This window comes from Ascidia mentula, chromosome 3, assembly GCF_947561715.1.
Source record: "Ascidia mentula chromosome 3, kaAscMent1.1, whole genome shotgun sequence".
Taxonomy (NCBI): domain Eukaryota; kingdom Metazoa; phylum Chordata; class Ascidiacea; order Phlebobranchia; family Ascidiidae; genus Ascidia; species Ascidia mentula.
In genome coordinates this window covers 11,737,406-11,757,251 of record NC_138568.1, presented here as the reverse complement: position 1 = coordinate 11,757,251, position 19,846 = coordinate 11,737,406, and the positions used below count along the sequence as shown (strand labels likewise).

Below are 19,846 nucleotides of genomic sequence, written 5' to 3'. Positions count from 1 at the left end.
TGTAGTTCTAATAGATTGATGCTATTATTTGTGATTACAACAGTGATGTATAAGCCTTTCAACTAGTCCAGCACCTCTCACATATAATAATAGATTTGTTGTTCCTCCTTTAGACAACATTTTAAGTTGTTGGGGAAGTTTGGGGCCAGAACAATATTTACATTGTTGCTATTATACAATACATATTGTGGTATTGATTTCCTATGAAACTGGTAGGGCAAGTTGTATTTTACTGGTGAAACTTGTCCAGTGGTCCACTGTATCCCCTTTGACCAATGAGGTCATGTAGAATGTGGAGGAGTTTAGTGTGGTGGCTACAATTCTGCTCAGCATCAAAGAGAAATGTTATGCTATGCAACCTAAATATTAACAGGTTTCCAAACAAAGTAGCCTGATTCTGTCGTGGCATTGAAGATTTTTCACTGAATTTGCATTTTAAGTTGCTCAACAATTTATAAAAAAATGCAGTAAGCAGGAATTTTTGCATGAGTGTAATCATTTGTACCTAATATTTGTAACTAAAAGTCAAATATTATTACATTTTGTAGGTATTTTTATGACATTTTTCAAGATGAAAACATAGTTTACTTTTGTTGCAAATGATGGATAAAACTGTAAAAAAACTTGCAGCTACCATAAAGCTTTGGAATGAAAGCCGATTTGATCTTTTCCACATTTCTGATTTTGACGAGGTAAGTTGCCTTCGTCCTTTTTACCCTTTCTACTAGTTAATGAGAGTATTGCATCAGAACAGATTCCCCAAACCGCATTGCACAAAAAAATGTTTGCATAGCTGAGGTTGTTGGTAGAACACCACAACTGGATATTTCTGTTCTTGCTCCTCATGATTAAATGTCTGCAAAAGAAAATCGCAGCTTTACTGAGGACCTAGATTTATGTATCAAAGCAGTTGTTTTTTGTTTTCCATATACATGGTGTGGGCAATAATATTTTGTGCCATGTCATTACAGTGGCGGATCTAGGGGTAGAGTGTTTTCGTATCAGAACACCCCCCTCAGCATTTTGGCACATTGTTTTGAGAGGTGTGAAAGGAACACTGCGACCTAGTGTTCGTCTGTGCAGTTTCTTTGTTTATCCGTCGTGCTCGTTGTATTCACGCTGCGATGACTGTTTATAAAACAATCAATTATCGGGCCGTTGGTCAATAACTTGTCAACAATACCGCTTTTGAAAACACAACCTTATGAATTCATTTCTGTTACAAATCCACAAGATTCAACCAAAATTTATGCAGCTAAACGAGTATTTTGATTTTCGTCTCATTTCAATATATTTCGCAAATATTTATATCCTACCGCTAAACGTCGATGTGCATGTAGCGGTGCAAAGCCATGTCCTGGACTATTGCAGATTTGTTTTTAATCAGCAAAGTAAAATAACAATCTCACTGCATTACTTGAAGTAATCGAGGATACAGACTTGTTTCGGATTATAGGGTTTGTTTTTACATTTTTTGTTAAACTTGGCCAAGCGCTTGCAACTAAAAAGTCTTGTGTTATCTTGGACGAAAGTTGTTCGATATTTCACCTTATTTGCATAGTAAATGTCCGAACAAATTTTAACCACGGCTTCATTAATTAGGTACGAAACATAAACTTCTATGGAACCCACTAAAACTTCCTAACTATGTTAAAGTGGATAAGTTGGTGAAAAATGAATTGCAATGTCAAATCATATTTACCAAAAAAATAGAGTTATTGAGGATTTCTTGAACTTTACAGTCTGACATTTGACTGGTCACCAAATCAACGATGTTGAACATGTACTGTTGATTTTTTATTTAATATCAGATCATGGTGTTTTACAGAGAAAGGAATGCCATGGAATAGTTAGATTTTATCACCAAGACACATCAAACAATGCCAAATATGCCACAAAGTGTGTGCGTGTGAGCAGTTCTGCCACTACTGTTGACGTTATTGAAGTACTTGCAGAAAAGTTTAGATCTGACATGCGAATGTTGAGCACACCGTTTTATGGTTTATATGAAGTTCATATGGATGGAGGTGAGATTAATTTATTTTTTTATGGGTATATTCTGGTAATACATACTAACTCATCAAGGTTGTATTATATTTGTGTTAAGTGTATCATATTATTTACTCTCACAAATTGCAACGGGCATGCAACATATATTTTTATATACATTCATTTTGTGTCATAACACTAGGTAAGAAAACATAGCTAGTTTGTTGTAGTTTTTATTTTTGGCTAGTGTAATATTATTTATACCTACAGAATCGAGAAAATTAAAAGATGCTGAATATCCATTGTTGGTCCAGCTTGACTGGATTAAAGATGACAGAGAAGGAAGGTTTTTATTACTTCATGAAGAGAATGTAAAATCAGTAAGTGGGTAAACAAGTAATGTAAACTTGTGACAGGCAGATTTGAAAAAAGTGACAAACTTCAAACATATTTTGTAGATGCCATTGTTTTTAATACATCGTTTTAATTAAATAGAGTATATAAATTGGATAATTTGTTTCATAATAATGATGATGTGCATTTTTCACAAAACATAACAAGCATCACATGTACAATGGTTAAATAATGTCAATTTGTTTCTAAATGTAAAGAATTACAAAAATTTTCCAGTATGTCACTACTGCATTACAGGTGAATATTGCGGGCAAAGGTCTCTATGAAGAAAGTGAAGACACAATAAAGGGGTTTAAGCTAACTAGAAACTTAACAAAAAAAGAAAAAAAACTCCAAAAGAAGCGTGACAAGTTAGCACCAAAAGTCTCTGAACATGAAGTTTTGTCAACTCAGAACAAGGTAAGGCAAAAAAATGTTTATATTTCGGATTGTTGTTAGTAAACTATGCCTTTAGGCATCTGCTGCTAAGCAACTTTACAATCAAGTACCCGAATCAACATTTACCAGAACAGTCTCCAATCCAGAAGCTGTCATGAAAAAGCGGAGGGAACAAAAATTACAGAAACGTGGAGGTGCGCAAGTTTAACAAAAATAGCAACAATTTTTGTTTATGTAATAAACATATCTTTACTTTTTAGCAAAAGCTCTGAAAATATATGCGGATACCTTAAATCCAGAAATCCCATACAAAACATTACTTCTTCTGCCTGGTGACACAACAGAAACAGTCATCCGAGACACTTTAAACAAATATGGCTTTGTCCATGAAGTGCCATCTATTTATCACCTCATACAGGTAACTGACATGACTAGTTTGGGCATATTTGAAGTGTACCCAAATTGTGTTTGACCATTGCCAACAATCAAAAGTTTTTAATTATTTGTATTGATGTTGTTTTGGTGATAGATTTGCCTATTCAAATTTTGAATAATGATCTGAAATAGGTAGTGTTTTCAAACATATATGCCAGAAGAACAGATTATTAAGTTACAATATGCCTGGCAGCAACAAAAACATTATATATATACCTTATTATTCAATCTTTATGTATTTTGTTTGTTTAAAATACGACATGCATTGTTTAATAGTAAAAATATAAAGAACTCCTTTAGCCCCATTTTTAAAATCTGATTAAATTTTTCATTTTGTATTGGATATGTACACGGTTTGTCGATTATAGACTTCCAATTTGATATTTTGCCAGATTGTTTTGCCCCCTGGCTCCAAACCTGAAGAGTGTTTTGATGGTGGCTGGGGCAAAGAAACTATCCTTAGAAACAACGACCTCCCACTTACAATTTTTGACCAGTGGCAACCACATCAAGGTAATTTTTTGCTGTGTTGGTAAGTGTATGTAATTTGTTCTTTTCCAATGTTTTTATATAACAACACAGGATAAGCTTGGACACATGTTCTTGTTTTTCTTCAATAAGTTTTTGTAATATATTTTGTTGCCAAAATGATATCATAAAGTACACTAAAACATAAAATGTGGATAGCAGAAACTCCTTTATAAAGTTGTTTTACTGTGACATTCAAAACAGGTACATTGATGTTCCAATTGAGAAAAAAAGTTATGCCACACTCAAAATCCTTAGGAGATATAACTGATAATGATGCCAAAAAACAGCAGTTATCAAGTGACGTCAAAAGCTTACAGGTGTTTTTGTACATTCATATTTATGTAGATGTTAAATATGGCTGTAGTAAAGGTTTTAAAATAATATTATCCTCATGGTCATTGGCGTATCCAGGGGGGTTCGAGGGGTCCGGACCCCCCCCACCCCTTTATTTTGGTCTGTTTTGATAACTAAACAAATGCCACTGTATTTTTTTTGTCAAAATCCGTGTGAAAACAAGAAATTTTCTTTAACGTTGACCTAAAAACTGCATCCTGCTTGCATTCACCATTGTTTCCAAACAGGGAGCATTGTTACCGAAAACTTGGCAATGATACCACACATGTTGCATTGTTACGAAACAAGTGTCATTTTTCGTCAGTCCACGGACGAAATGTCGTATTTCAATGGTCACGTTGTAATGGCAAGCGGTTTACTTGCGTGAAATTTAATTAGTTTAGTTGTTAAACACGTTGCCAATATTACTCATGTTGAAAACATCTGTTAGCGCTCACATAGGTGCAAAGAGGAATATAAGGCTACTGCTTAAAAAATATTGTTTGTTTTAATTGGTTTGTTTTCTTGATAACGTAAGCCCACATTTGATCCCTTTTGGTTACAAATATATTCAAGCCTTTCTTTCAAAGTAGTAGTATTAAAACTACAGCGCAAGCACTACCGCAAAAACTCGCATCGAGTGTTCCATAGCGTTACGCGATTGTGCAAGGCAGTAGGCCACCGTTTATGTGACGATTGGTGCGAACACAGGCGTTCTTTTTTTGCGATTATCGACCACACCTGAAAATCAGGGAATTCCCAAAAAAATTGGACCCCCTCTTTGAAAATTCCTGGATACGCCTATGCTCATGGTGCATCTATTTGATACAAATAAAGCGAATTAATTTCAATCTTGAACACGATGGCACAGCAAATCACCCAAAAATTTATATTCCAAGCCCTTACCTTTTTGATTTTAATGAAAAAAATTTGCATATGTGTTAGGTACCAAGGCACACTTAAACAAGCGAAGTATGGAATAATCAGATAAGTGGTTTGGGAGTTACGCTCCATCAAACTTCCATTTTGATGCAAACCTTTCGTTTTTAAACCCCCTGTGTTTCGAAAACTACTGGTTTAATTTTGATAAAATTTGGGTTTTTTTAAAGAGAATTGAACACAGATTTTTAATCTGTAATAAGTTGTTAATATTTTTGTTTCTTATTTACAATGACCTTTGTTTTGACCCCGAATTTGACCTTGCCGGACGCTTGATATGAGAGTTATCAGCTGTTCAACTTTTAGGTCTGCCATATAAAGTTGAACATATCAAAAAAAATTTCTTAGTTTTTTTTGCAATATCACTTTAAAAACTAAATCTTGGCAAAAAAGTGATCGTTCTAGTTGTGCGTGAGTGATTTTGGGAATAAAATGTCATTTTAAAACCTGAAAATGGATTTAAATGTTATATGATTGTTTTCTAACAAGCTGTGGTGACAAACATAGCTGTTGGGCTACTTCTTATTATATCAAAATTATCCCAGTAGTTTTCGAAATACAGGGGTTTAAAAACAAAAGGCATACCCAATTTTGTCTCAAAACGGTAAGTTTGAGGGAGCGTAAGTCCCAAACCACTTGTCAGATTGGTTAAATTTGGCTTATGTGACTGTGTCATAGTACTGAACACATATGCCAAAAATTCATCAAAATGAAAAAGGTATGTAAGGGTTTAGGTTAGGTAATTTGTGTAATTTGACATGGAATGACCAATCTTACTTCACAAATATAATGTTTGCATAAGGCTTAGCTACATTTTTAATGTCATAAAATGTGTTGATGTGAATAAAAAAATTAAACAAAAAAAAGAGTATATTTTATTGAAAACATCTGTATGTCTTGATATAGGTAAAAAATATGTTCTGGTGCATATGTATTGGATATACATTTCTTAAGCATCTCAAGTGCTTGCAAGTTCTAATTGTTTTTTTTCAAAATTTGCCTGCTTCTGAATTGCAACTAGATTTTGTACCTCATTGCACATGTTATATTTTCAGTCATAAAAGCATAAAACTGTTGTCTGTGTGTATGGTGGGTGTCTTAGGTACATATGATTTAAAAACAAACATTTTTGTAATAAATAAAATGCAACCCATTGCTGCATTTAGTTTTGTCAGCAGTGTCCATCATTAACTGTTATCTTTTGTACTTCAACAGAAAGAAAATGTGAATGAAAAAGAATTGCCCAAGTTAGTTGAGCTGATAAGTAAGTATTATAAATATTTTGGAAACAATAATTGCATATTTGTAGCTATTAACCAATAATACAATGTGTCACCAGCAAACACTAATCATGTTTACTTGACCAAGTCGACACTTGAGCAAGCTTACGTTTGCTGTCTCCGGACTGACAGGATGTAAATTCAGAATCTTTACAGAATAAATAATGAATATTTCAGATATTGGTATACAATCATGAGGTACTGGTACAGCAGTATAGTTTTTCAAGTAAATAGGTCCTTGATTATTCAGAAATTCATGCAAATTTACTTTGCCGGATATATTAATAGTTCTTGGTTTGAATACACAATATACATGGCATATCATTAGAAACAAACAAAAGTCATGAATACTTCATTTTTGTGTCAAGCATGTGTCAACAAAACTGCATTGCGGTTGTAAGCTACATGTCTCCAAAATGCAATTTAGGTTGTCAAAATGAATATTCACAAGTTTTGTGCTTTTTTTTATGTTGTTCTGTGCAAAAGCCATTCTAGTAGTCAACACTTGCACAATAAGCCTATCAAAATTAGTGTGCTAAATCTGGAGTGTTAGCAAGAGTAAAAAATCCCTGTAGCATAAAGCAGACTTAAGTAGTTGTGTTAGAACTAGTTTATTGCTTAAAGTTGTAGTGAAAACAAATTTTACTCAAATTACCGAAGCCTAACTTCTTCGCATCCATTGTCGCAATTGCCTTTAAGCAGACTTATTTGCTTTAAGCTGTCCCGTAAACCACTCTCCATGTTAGATTGAAGGCTGAGTTAGCTAAAGCTGTTTACCTTTTTCTCTTCACCAAAAATGAGAGAATCAGATCGTTGTGTCAGCTTCGAAACTGTCTTAAACTTTCATGTAAACAGGGTTACTGACAGGGTGGGGCTTTGCATTTGGTAAAATTATGAATGTTTTTTGTGTTAAATTCTGTATATATGTCATTATCTGTAACTAATGATTAAAAATCTGTAAGTAAAAACTTTTTTTGTCAGGCATCAAGTGACGTATTGAAGAACTTTAGCATATAAAAGTAAAATAAGTACCAACATTTTAATAAACAAAATATTTCTGTCAAAATATCATTAACAGACTAAGGACCTTAATATTTTACTTTTTTGTCATTTTATATTTTATTTGGTAATATGTTTTGTCTTCCAGGAAATAAAGTAGTTGTACATCAAATTCAACCCAATGTGTCTGAAGTTGCAAGCAAAAGTTGTTTCGGTAAATCTCCTTTTTTGTGGAATGCAGACAGTAATGCTGAGATCATCTGTGTTGTAACCAATATGGATGGAATAGTTACAGTATGTTTGAATTTTGGTATTTGTGAATAATTGTAAATAGTAATTGTAATTTCAAGTGACTAATGATGTTCGTATATATAAAATGTATGGAAATGGTATGATATGCAGACATAAAGTGTTTAGAAATTATTCATAATTGACTTCACACGGCAAGCAAAAATTATGTTTTCTCTCGCCATGAAAAATTTTCTAAATATGAAACTCATGGTTTGGCATGGAGTTCATTCTGGTGCCTTCCTATGTACACCATAAACTGCAAAATGGATTTCAGGCTAAGTGATACAGATTCAAACATTCTTCAAACTAAATTGTTTAAAACAAAAAGGTTTTGTTATGTGTTGGAGTCTAAATAGAATAAGTTGCTATTTGAACAAGTTGCAGAAACTGATGATGCCTTGTTGGACCTAAACCATTTATGTAAAATATGTGATAGTATGTGAAAAAAATACCTTTTGGTTACAATAGTGTTCAAATAAGATGTTGCAATGATAAAACAAATTTATTGAATAATATGATAGGAGCATATTCCATTGTGCCTTCATAGTTACACCATAGATTGTATCAGTATTAACAAAGCTAATATGCTAATCATGCTTAAATAGATGTTCCAAACACTACTGTCTTCATCATCAGTGCTTAAAGAAGACTATGTTGCATGCACAGAGGTAGGCAGGCAACTAAACAGACAAGCAAAGCAACATGACTGGAACACATCATGTGACAGCATATTCGGAGGTCCAAAGTAGTGACATCATTATTTTAGATGTGCTGGGCTGTAATGAGAACCTAGGTGTTAAAGAGGTAACCTCTGGGTGCGCATGAGAGAAGATCATCCATCGACTATGGCTAAAAGTGTGGTCAGCAACCACCTGTGAGACAAATCAGATCATACTGTTAAATTTAACTCGCCTAGAATTTTGCACAGTTCCACTGTGGAATTAATCTTGAATAAAACACAAACCATCACTTAACATAGATGACAGCTCTAGACCACTTTACCTCTTTAACACCTAGTTCCTGAATTGCAGTCTGGCACATCTCAAATGATAACGTCACTGCCTTGGACCTCCGAGTATGCTGTCACATTATGAGTTTCAGTCATGTTGCTTTGCTTGTCTGTTTAGTTGCCTGCTTACCTACCTCTGTGCGTGCATTGTTGCAACTTAATCTTCTCAAAGCACTGATGATGAACACAGTAGTGTTTGAAACATCTGCTTCAGCATGATTAGCATACAAGCTTTGGCCTTTCTATTCCGACCAGTTAACTCAGAGTTTTTTTTCCCAAATTTTCAATTAGACAAATATATTTAGTATTTGCACAATGAAAAACTAAAACGTAACTAACCTCAAATATATATAATTTTTTAGATTACACCACACAATGAAGAAAATCAAATTTATGTGAATGGAAAGCCCATAGATGAAACAACAGTGCTTGAACAAAATAATATCGTACAAATTGGCAAAAAAATGTTAGTCTTTTGTGAAGTTGGATATAAATACGTGGTAAGATGATCAAAATATGTTTTTGTGTGAAAGAGAATAACTTTGCATATTGTTAGGAGAATGCTGCTCATGCCAAGCTTGATAAATTTTCAAAGATGCACTCTCAACCAACACTTAATATTTCAGGTATCCGGTATCTCAAATTAAATAGGTGTAAAATATGCAATGATAGGTTTTGCACCATTTTACACAATTCCACTATCCGGTAGTGTTGCACATTTTGCAGCATTTTTGCGCAAATTTGAATGTCGATTTTTGAATCAATCAAGTGGTCGGAAATTTATTTCCACTGGCCTGTCATTATTATATTTAAATCAAACAAATGAAATAAAAAAACAAGCAGAACAATTTTTTGAATTTCTTCGTAATGTTTCTTTCTAATTTTAGTGCTTGAAGAAATGCCCCATAAAGATAAAAGTTGATATACTGTCTTTTCTTTAGACTAATGGTTCTTAGTCTATGGTATGCATACCACCAGCGGTATGTAAAGGGACTTAGTGCCACATTTATTCTGACTTTCCCAGGGGTTTGCCACCTTTTGAAGGCCATGTGCCGGTTAATGTATTAGTGTTAGTATCTTCGCATAATAACATATATACGCACACCAAAATGTGACTTTTGTAATACTTAAATAAACTGCATTGCAACACGCATTACATAAAAACTAATATGGCTTAATTCATATAAATCCTTAAATTCTGACGTAATATATGATTCCATAAATACAATGTTTGATGTTTCTCTGTGACACAACACAACAGCAAAGTATTGGAGTACAAACTGGTAAATCAACATGCCTGGAATAATTACGTCTTGTGCCAAGCTTGAATTACTTCAACCAATAAGTCAACATACAAACAGATAAAATGGTTTTAAATGTATAACCATCAGACATAAACTAATAATTTTGATGTTTTCTTGCTTATTTTTATTGCCAATAAGTAAGCCTAGACTGTACCAATTATTTTGTTGTAGAAATGCACCATCCAGTTGTTGAAGGTCATCGCTGCAACCCGGTATCACCAGTTTCAAAAAAAATATATCATAATTTAGAAGTTGAAAATAATTCGTCTTTGAATCATGCTGTAAGGATATTGTTTCTTTTAAATTGTGATGTTACCAACACCTATGTCAATAATATGTCAAATGGTGCTATAAATTGCACAGAATCCGGGAAGACGCTTGACTTCTAATGATGTTATATCAACCCACAAAGTGAATATGCAATCTATCAACACAAATAGGATATCCAGTGGTACATTGCAGGACAGACAATTGCCTATTTCTTTACTATTGCAAGGAAGTAGTAAGTGTGTTGAGTTTGCAAGTTGTTATTTATTGTTTTCACCAATATGTGTTAAGCAATGGAAAATTTTTTTACCACTGTGCTGGAAACAAATGGACACAATCTGCATTTTAAGTTATCAACTGCATATGTCGTGTATCTTGCCACACGGTGGATTCAAAGAAATTTTCCTGATCAAACCTATATGTATCTAAATTCAGTAGCACACAAAATCAACATAATAATTCAGGTATTTTGGTGCAGTAATTATATGCAAAATATTTAGTATGTAGTGTTCACTTTGTGGCATAATATCATTTATCATTTAAAAAGCTTTGTTTTTTAACATCTTCTATTTTGTTTAATATTAGGTTGTGTTCAGATGGATTTACTGGTTTATAGAAACTATATACAATCAATTGAAATCAAGGCACAAAATAAACAAATTTTTCTTTTCTATGAAGTTGGTGTATTGTATCCCAATTGCACAACTATAGTTGTGTTAATTTATTCTAATTCCAATTTTTGTATTATAAATATTAGTCAAATAAACAAAAACAGTCTTGTAATAATATAAAAATGTGAACTGCTCTGTTATTTAAAGGAATGTACCTCATCAGTAACAGAGCTTGCTTTTTGGATGGCAAATGTATCAGAAATGTTAAACTTTATTCGACAAGATATGGATCTGTGTATGTCCACCAATAGAGCACAAGATGAACTAGCCAAAATTGTCCAACTCTCTTTCAGGTTTTGTTTGGTTTTGTTGTGTGCTATTTATTGACCATTTTGAACTTTACCAGGCATATTGTGCAATGCATGCAAAGAAATCTGTTTGCCCTTATGTCAGCTTTCTTATCACAATCTGATGGAGATTTACCTGGAGGAATAGTAGATGTTGATTTAAAGCAACAAAGGGATCATGCAGATGGGCCTACTATGTGTATGCTCAATATTTTAGATATAGATTAATCATGAATTGTGGGCATTAAGTTGTGAAACTCTTTTCAGATGATATTCTGCGAATGCTGTCATCAGCAATGTCACTTTTGCGCAAATGCAGAGTAAATGCTGCTCTGACCATTCAATTGTTTTCACAACTTTTTCACTTCATTAACATGTGGTTATTTAATAAACTGGTCTCAAATGAGGTTGAATCTAAGGTCCTGTGTTCAAAGAAATGGGGAATTTGCATTCGTGCGCGTCTGGCAATCATTGAGGCTTGGGCAGAAAAGCAGGTATTGCTTGAAGCTAAAACAGTAGAAAAATCGCCCATAAAATTGTAAGCCAATATTATATATTTTGAAGAAAGTGGTTACAGTAATAGTTTCCCTTGCAAATCATATCAGTTGGGTTTGCCTTTTGCATCAATGATAAAATAAAGTAGTTTAAATTCACCAATTTTAAGGGTTTGGAATTAGCAGCTGATTGCCACCTTGCCAGAATTACACAAGCAACACATCTACTTCAAGCACCGAAATATTCAAGTGATGACATTGCAGCTATAAGTGGAACATGTTTTAAGCTTAATTCTCTTCAACTTCGAGCCCTTTTAATGAATTATTCTGCTGAAGAGCAAGAAAGTGTTATTTCACTTGAAATGATTGAAAAAGTTGTTACTGTCGCTGAAAGTTCTGCTGATGAGGTCAGTTGCTCACTTTTGCTTTCATGCATTATTTTTTTTTCTTTTTAAAATTTAATTTAAAAAAAAAACACTTTTATGATTGACCTGAATTTGTTTTTTATTATCTCTGGTGTGTGGTGCACCAATAGTAACTGTGTAATGCAACAATGCCACAGGTTGGGTACCCCTGCTTTAGATGCACTTTATAAGATACTAAACTTCACACAGCTAACACGTTCTGATGGCCGAAGTATTCAGTTAATGGAAGATCCTGACTTGCAGCTGCCTTTCTTACTACCTGAAGATGGTTATTCATGTGATGTTGTGCATGGTGCCCCTTCTGGACTAATTGATTTTATGGATAGCTTATCACAAAAAGGTGTTACAATTTTTACCATGCTGTAAACTAGATTTTGTTTGTTAAAGCAAAAATTAAGCTTGACACCATAAAGACTAAAATTGAGTACCAGGCAAATTGGAAAGAAAACTAGCTGAGAAACATTAATATAATTTAGTTACATCATAAAAAGTTACCTACATTTATACTTATGAAATATCCCAATTTCTCATATTATGTATATTTATGGCATGAATTATTACCTTAACCTAATTTAGTTGTTCCTGCTCTGTAATCTTTTTATTTGAACCAAAACAATTTTCCTGCCAGGGTTATGTTCTTACGTTGTTGAAACAAATTCAAATGGATTGTGGACCACATTTTTTTCATCACATGAAATGAAGGTAAATTTGCAAAATCAAAAAGTAGTCAAGTTTTCGTACTTAACATCTACTATTACAGAGGATTTCAATGCATAAAAATGACTCAAATGTGAATAGTAGCCACAATACAGATGTGATCAGGGTTCCAATTAACAAGAAAAATGGAGGAATGGGTTTGAGCATTGTTGCTGCAAGGGTAAGTTCCACATTTGTGTTAAATTTATAAATTATATCTTGCAAAATATGCCAGGGAGTGGACAGTGCAGTAATGGGAATTTACATCCGTTCTGTTGTCAAGGGAGGTGCAGCAGATTTGGTAAGAACTATCATTCAAAAACGCAACCCGAAACCTGGATTTTTTCTATCCTTTATCCAAATACCTAATATTTACAGTTGGTCAAACTTTGTTATTGGATGTCTTAATATGTCACATGCACTAAAATTCTGATGATGTCACAATATTACTGCCAACCCTGAAAACTAGGCACCTGTGCTTGAGACAAATTATACATGTCCCTATTTTCAACTTGTTTTAAATAATTCAAAAGGATGTTGAAAAATGTTCTTTAAATCGTTAAGTAAGTTGAAAATTGTCACAGGATGGAAGAATACAGGCTGGTGATCAACTAATAAGTGTAGATGGACATTCGTTAGTTGGGGTTGACCAGGAAAGGTATGTTGGTAAATGTGCTCTGCTTGCTTGGTTGTTTTTCTCCATGTCAATCTTTTTCAAGTGGTCTCAATGTTTAAACAACTAATGTTTGACAGAATGTTGTTTTGCATATTGTTATACCAAATCGTCTGAATTAGGTTCAGACCAAAACTGAATATTTGGCAGTTAATTCGGCCAAATCAACCGAATCATGTGACGTCATGCAAACCTGTTCGTTATGCTTATGATATAAAAATTTTGCAGACAGCCAAACAATAGGATAGTTGTGTATTATCTTAGTTCTTTAAGGTTTTAAGGTTGTCTTGGCCATCGCTGGTCCTGGATACCATCAGTTTGGTTTGGGCCAAATAAAAATAAATTATTCGGCCTAAACTGAATCTTCGTCAAAACTGCTGAAATTTGCTAAATCAAAGCTTCAGTATCACTAGTACTCCTTTGAGGCAACAAATATCATGTTTTATTGTGGCCATAATATTATTTAGAATCATTAGAGCCAATACTAGTAAATGACTTATGACATGGCAATTATTTCAATCGTTTACATGCACTAATGACACCTGATAGGTCGAAACAGTTGCACTGACTGCATGTCAAGATGTGTTTTGTAGAAAGTTTGTGTTGCATGATCAATGCAGTTGATAAATAACAGGAATATTATAAAAGCTAACAATGTAGAGTAGGTCCTGGTGTTCCAATTTAATTACATACAGTATTTTAAGTGTTTGTATCAAAATGATTATGTCACTATAATATCTTATAGATAAACGATGCTTTTATTTTTTTATCTTTTCTGTCCTTAACCTTTTTCATTTGCTCTATTTAGTTTCCAAAAAATTCACAAAAAGGTTGTTATAAATCTTATTTAAATGTTTAGGGCGGCAAATCTCATGACCAAGACTGGCCCAACTGCAGTTTTGGAGGTTGCAAAGCAAGGTGCTATTTATCATGGATTGGCCATGATTCTAAATCACCCATTGCCCAAAAACCATTCACAGCCTGCTTTCGATGAAAACCATACTGAACTAGTGCCTCAAAACAATCAGAAGAATAACTCTTTATTGGAAAACTTACACAGGGGTTAGAAATTTGTGCTGATGTGCAATGTGTTAAAAATATGAAACATTAAAGAAAGCTTTTATTGTATGTGCCAGGGACCGGCAACCTTTTCTACAGCCATGGGCTTAAGCCAGACTCCGCCATATATCAGACGATTAGTGTCAGTATATATCATCTTTTATGAAAGCAGAAATATAAATTTCACCAAAATTTGTCTACAGTTTCTGTCTAAAAAGAATGAAATAGAAAAAAAACAAAGCTTAACATTGAGTTCTGCAACTCACTTGCCATCATGACTTCCTTACTGCTCTTCCTTTCTTCTACTTGGCCACTAACACCTTGAGTTCAGTTTTTTCTGTTAGTTTCCTCTCTGTCAGAGACTACAATAACATTTTTCTCATGGCCTCTTTTTACTTTATAAGTCTGTCAAGTAAGCTTCAGGGCTCACTTTTGAGCTTTGTTGTGTTTTTTTAATGTCATTCTTTTTAGACAGAAACTGTAGACAAATTTTATATTTCTGTTTTAATAAAAAAGCATATAGATTGACGTTTATCATCTGTTACTCTTTGCAAAAAGGCTGTGGGCCAGATGATTTTGGTTGCTGACCCCTGCTGTATGCACTATTTAAATATTAATTGTTTTCTTACTTGCCATATATATTAACATGTAGGAAAAAGCTTTGTTTTCTCACCCTTTTAAGGCACCATTCGGAAGAAATAATTGGCTGTTGTAAATTTTAGATGAAACCACAATGGAAAATAAAACAGGATCCCCGAAACAAGTGTCAAGTACCCATAAAGTAAGAATGAATTTTATTTTTATAAATATTAATTTTCCAGCATACATGTAATATTACAAACAACAAATGGCAAAACATTTCAGGGTGGTCAAAGCATGGAATTTAAAGAAATTACAAAAAAGGAAAAGTTAAGGTAAAAATAGAGTAGTAGCTATTATAGAATGTAAAAGATAATATCATCATGAAAATGTTGATAAAGAAAAAAATATATTGAAGTGTTTTATTAGGCTACCCAAAATTTGGTGATGTTCTACACATGACAGTTTTTCATGAATTCTTTTTTTATGCTGTTGTTAGATAATTTTTGTTGTCATAGTTGTCTTTTTTTAATTTGTTTTTCATGTAAAAATTCAAAAAAGTTGATCAATAACACTTTTGTATTTCAAATTTTAAGAATAACAGATACAATAGAACTAGTAACCCTATTGTAAACAATTGGTAAAATGTTGTTTTGTTAATATGCCAGACAGGTTAGCCACTACACACATTATGTATTTTGCAAGATCATAAACTTTATAGAAATAACTCAAGCCAGATGCATGAAAAGCAGCAAAAATATTTTTACTTTTAGCTCATCAGGAATAAACAGACAGAGTACTTCAGCAGATGTTGTTTGTGTATCTCTGGATAACCCAAACTACAGCTCTCTCATTATACTACCTCAAAACGAGTCTAAGCAAACAAATGAACTCCAATCAGAAAACAATCTGGAAAAACAACCTTTATTAAAAAAGAAGTCTGAACACTTGGATCTCAATCAAAAGCAATCAAAAAAAGATTTGCGAATAAAAAAATCAATGGTAAGGCATTGTTTGACAAATTCTATGATCCATGGATTTTGTGATTGTGTACCAAGAGATCCAGCAATTATGTTTTAATGCAGAATGTGCAGAAAAACGAATCAAAGAAATTTTCAACATTGCCTCGCCATTTTAAATCAACAACTGCACAGGATCGAATGGAAAGGGAAAGGCAAGAAAAAACTGTTCAAGATGAATTAAATTCTCTAAGGGATGAAGAAATACAACAACTGACGGACCGACTTGAACTACTGACATCATTTGAAAGAGACAGGTATACCTTAAATGCCAAAGTATATTTTCCTTGTTTGATATCATGTGGAGAATTCACAAAAAGAGATAAAAATAAAAAAAGTGCTGTGTCACAAAATCAATTTAGTTTAAAAATATAAACCTTTCTACATTAATAGACTCGAAACCCTCGTTCAGGAAAAAGAGTTTCATTCTAAAATACAAAAGGAAAAAATGAAGTTTTGTGACGAAGATATTATTGTTGAAGTATGAACAATATAATTCCTAAATTTTTGCTTCTTCTGAGACATATTTTGATATAATTGTTAAAACAGTACTTGAAATAATATTTATATTTGTTGTTGTATGAGCAATAGAGCCAGTAATGTTTTTAGTGAGCTGAAGAAAGGGGTACTTTTCTCACCGGTGCGTCTATGGCGACTTACAATGATCTTGAACTAAATAGCCAAGCAAGACTGTACCAAAGTTACACTGATGAAACCTAATAGGTTAAAATAGTTGCCCTGTCTGCAGCTCATTAAAAAAAAAAATTTTATTAATGCTATATATATTTTTCTGTTTTGTGTAAAAATCATTTTGTTACTGTGGTGTGTTATACTGTTTAGGATTTTAACGATATACCAGATCGTCCTGACAAGGACCGCTTCCTTCAACAGGATGACCAAGCTCTTGGTGACGGGGAAAAACATCATACTGCCTCGAACAAAATTAAGGTATTTTTCATTGAGCAAGTTTCAAGTGCAGCTAAGATGTAATAGTGTATTTTTTTAGAACAACACCAAACTGGTGACTGACAAATTCCCAGTCTCAAGGTGAATATGTATTTTTAAATCTTAATTATATCTTGTGGCTTGTTTGATATTTAATTATTATGTTAGTGCTTGCTTATGTTACACAATTCTGCCTCAATATAAGAGTGTATGATACCTACTTTGCTTGTATGTTTATCTGTTGTTTGTTTTAGGCTTCAACAAGAAAAGGTTGATGGCTCTCATTCTTTGTCACCATCAGTTTCTTCCACGGTTAGAATAATTAGTAATTCATACATTTTTCAGCAGCTATTTCTTCTATTTTTTATGGACATTATTTCCCTATTTTGTTTAAAAAAAACAACCACAGTATGTCAATTAGTAGGATGTATTGTCCCAAAACTTGAGTTATAACAACTATGATAATACAACTACTTACAATGGTGGTAGGTACCTTTTCCTAGCCTTAAGCCAAAGCCAATCTCTACCAGGTTATCAGGCAATACCAATCCCTTCACTGTTTTAAATTTTGTTAAACCTTAAAAATCAATCTCGCAGACACCTTGAAAGTTTGGGTATTTTTATTCAAACTGTGCTTTCATGTTGCACTATAATGTCGGGTTACCATACATTAGGATGTTACATGTTTTGTCCTGGATTTTATTGTTAAAATTTGTGTTGGGGAAAAATGCTAAAAAGTGCTTTGCCTTGAATGGGTTGGAAATTTAGAACATATGTTTGTGATTAAGAAAAGGTAGGCTTATTGTAGGTTGTGTTTCAAAAAAAAAACCTTCAATAATAAATTGATAACTTTTAGGAAATTTCTGCATCTAACGGAAAGCCTAAATTTCATTCAATTGTGGCAAAAGGTGAACCATTGACCAGAGAAAAACGTTCCTACTCAACAAGCAAATCTTCTCATGGTGACCGAATTGCATCACCTAAAGAATTAAACACTACTCAGAGAATGAGAAATAGCAAACTTCGGTAAAAGATTCATCTCAATGAAAGTTTTTTAAAAACCTCAGGATGTCTTGTTTCAACAGGTCATTTGAACAGCGAAGACCAATGGGTAAATATCCACGACCTGTATCTGATGGATATTTCTTGTCTTCCATGATTGACCAGGCAAATGATCATGTAATGTTTAAGTGCTCACTTAAAGAACCAAAATAAGTCATTCTCAAAACAACTTTTTATTTTGCTAGGATAATCAAACCAATGGTTCTCATGAGCAAACTGGTTATTTAGTTTCTTCAGCTTCAGGCGTCATTGGTTCACAAGAGATATATAATGACCCATACCACAAAAAACAGGAAACAAAAAACAGGTATATACTATGACATGCGTCAGGGACTGTAATGAAATATTTTGTGAACAGAAATGCGCAAAACAGAAGGAAGGAAACAGATCCCTCAACTTTAACTTTTAGAGATAGACAACGTTTGTTTCAAAGAGGGGGAAGCAGTCCCATCAGTAAACCAAAATCTTCCAAGACTCTACTTCAAATAGAGAAAAAACTTGGTGATACGACTTAAGTCAGTTGCACTTTATTACTGGATGCCAACACACTTGTAAATTGTGATTATAGATGCTGGATATAAAACTAACACATTTCCAGCAGCAGGTGCTTGTAGTTTTCTATTAGATTTTACCAACATGTAACTGTCTGTTTGTAATCATTTGTTTTTCAATTCCCAAGTGATCTTACTTTGTATTTGTTTGTCATATTTTTCTATTCGCAATATTTCAATACAACATTGTTTTGTAAACTGTTATAGTTAGTAATACCATCTCTGTTTGCCTAAACTCAATTTTCAATAATTGTATTAGCGAACAAAACAACTTATTGTAAAATTGTCCAGTAATCATAAAACAGAAACACTGAATTACTAAGTTACAGCCGTTGGGTGCAGGGCCAGCCATTGGGAATGTTCTTAGCTGGAAGCAAAAAAAGAGAAAGGCAGAAAGTAGGTCGCGGACAGAACGGGGCGGCGATTTTGTTTGCCAGCTGACGGTCACTACAGTAAGGTTCACCGAGTTTCGCTACTTAGTTGGTTTTTGCTGGTAAGTGAAGTATTGATAAACATTATTAATCAATTTATTTAGTTTAAGTCGATGCTTGATCCTGCTCGACATATTAGCACTGCAGTCGCATAGGGAAACCCAATTCGCTAGGACTTTTACTGTAGGAAAATTTTTACAAAACACTGTTCACTTAGGTTGAAAACAGTGTTATACATATGGCTTGAGGTCAGTCAAAAGTTTTCCATCTTGATTGTTCGCAGTAAGACTGGAGGCAATTGTTTGAATTCGTAAAAAAAACACTTGTGTGTGATTGTTTTTAGGGACCGTGTGGGTTAGCCTGGTACAATGATTATGTCACACATTTGTCTGACAATTGTAGCTTTTTAAACCGAGGCAAGGGTTAAACTGAGGTTTTCAAGCAGTGTTGTGACCGTTATATTATTGGAAGTAGTTTCTGGTCTCGAGAGGCAGAGCAAACATTAAAACAATTATTTGTTAACCTGCATTACTTTTGCACACCACCAAAATACTTTTTTCGTTCGTAAGTGGACAGCAGTTTGTTTGTTCCGAATAAACAACCGTGAGTTCATTGTGGTGAAATCTATAAAAATATTTACTTGAACCCATGTAACGCATCAAGACGCAACAATATATGTATGTTGCACCGGTAGTAAAACGCCTCATAGTGCTTCTTTATTTTATACCTATGTGCTTGGGAAGATACTTTCACACCGGGTCACAAAGTTTTTTCCAAACTTGATC

General features: G+C 33.5%; 1 protein-coding gene across 2 annotated transcripts; it reads left to right on the top strand.

Annotated features, from left to right (window-relative positions):
• Positions 1-553: 553 nt before the first annotated feature.
• Positions 554-18,827, top strand: LOC145894695 (afadin-like). Of its 2 annotated transcripts, none has more exons than XM_082983333.1 (37): positions 554-692; positions 1,829-2,027; positions 2,260-2,369; positions 2,641-2,802; positions 2,858-2,975; positions 3,042-3,199; positions 3,609-3,729; positions 3,949-4,064; positions 6,235-6,283; positions 7,447-7,592; positions 8,961-9,098; positions 9,155-9,224; positions 10,074-10,183; positions 10,266-10,404; positions 10,461-10,633; positions 10,988-11,133; positions 11,187-11,326; positions 11,395-11,621; positions 11,792-12,028; positions 12,236-12,386; positions 12,675-12,748; positions 12,807-12,923; positions 12,978-13,043; positions 13,327-13,400; positions 14,275-14,477; positions 15,197-15,255; positions 15,339-15,388; positions 15,827-16,055; positions 16,139-16,329; positions 16,466-16,553; positions 16,913-17,020; positions 17,079-17,119; positions 17,272-17,329; positions 17,874-18,043; positions 18,103-18,196; positions 18,265-18,386; positions 18,438-18,827. In XM_082983333.1, the coding sequence occupies exons 1-37, from the start codon at positions 600-602 to the stop codon at positions 18,592-18,594; spliced, it is 4,704 nt and encodes a 1,567-aa protein (XP_082839459.1). In that variant the 5' UTR covers positions 554-599; the 3' UTR covers positions 18,595-18,827. The 2 variants fall into 2 exon arrangements, with proteins under 2 accessions (XP_082839459.1, XP_082839460.1); XM_082983334.1 differs by having other exon boundaries at positions 2,641-2,817.
• Positions 18,828-19,846: the final 1,019 nt, after the last annotated feature.

Coding starts and splice junctions, on each gene's coding strand:
- LOC145894695 (XM_082983334.1), top strand. CDS start 600: ATGATGGATAAAACTGTAAAAAAACTTGCAGCTACCATAAAGCTTTGG. Junction 16,554..16,912: donor ACGAAGATATTATTGTTGAA/GTATGAACAATA, acceptor TATACTGTTTAG/GATTTTAACGATATACCAGA. Junction 17,120..17,271: donor GACAAATTCCCAGTCTCAAG/GTGAATATGTAT, acceptor TGTTTGTTTTAG/GCTTCAACAAGAAAAGGTTG.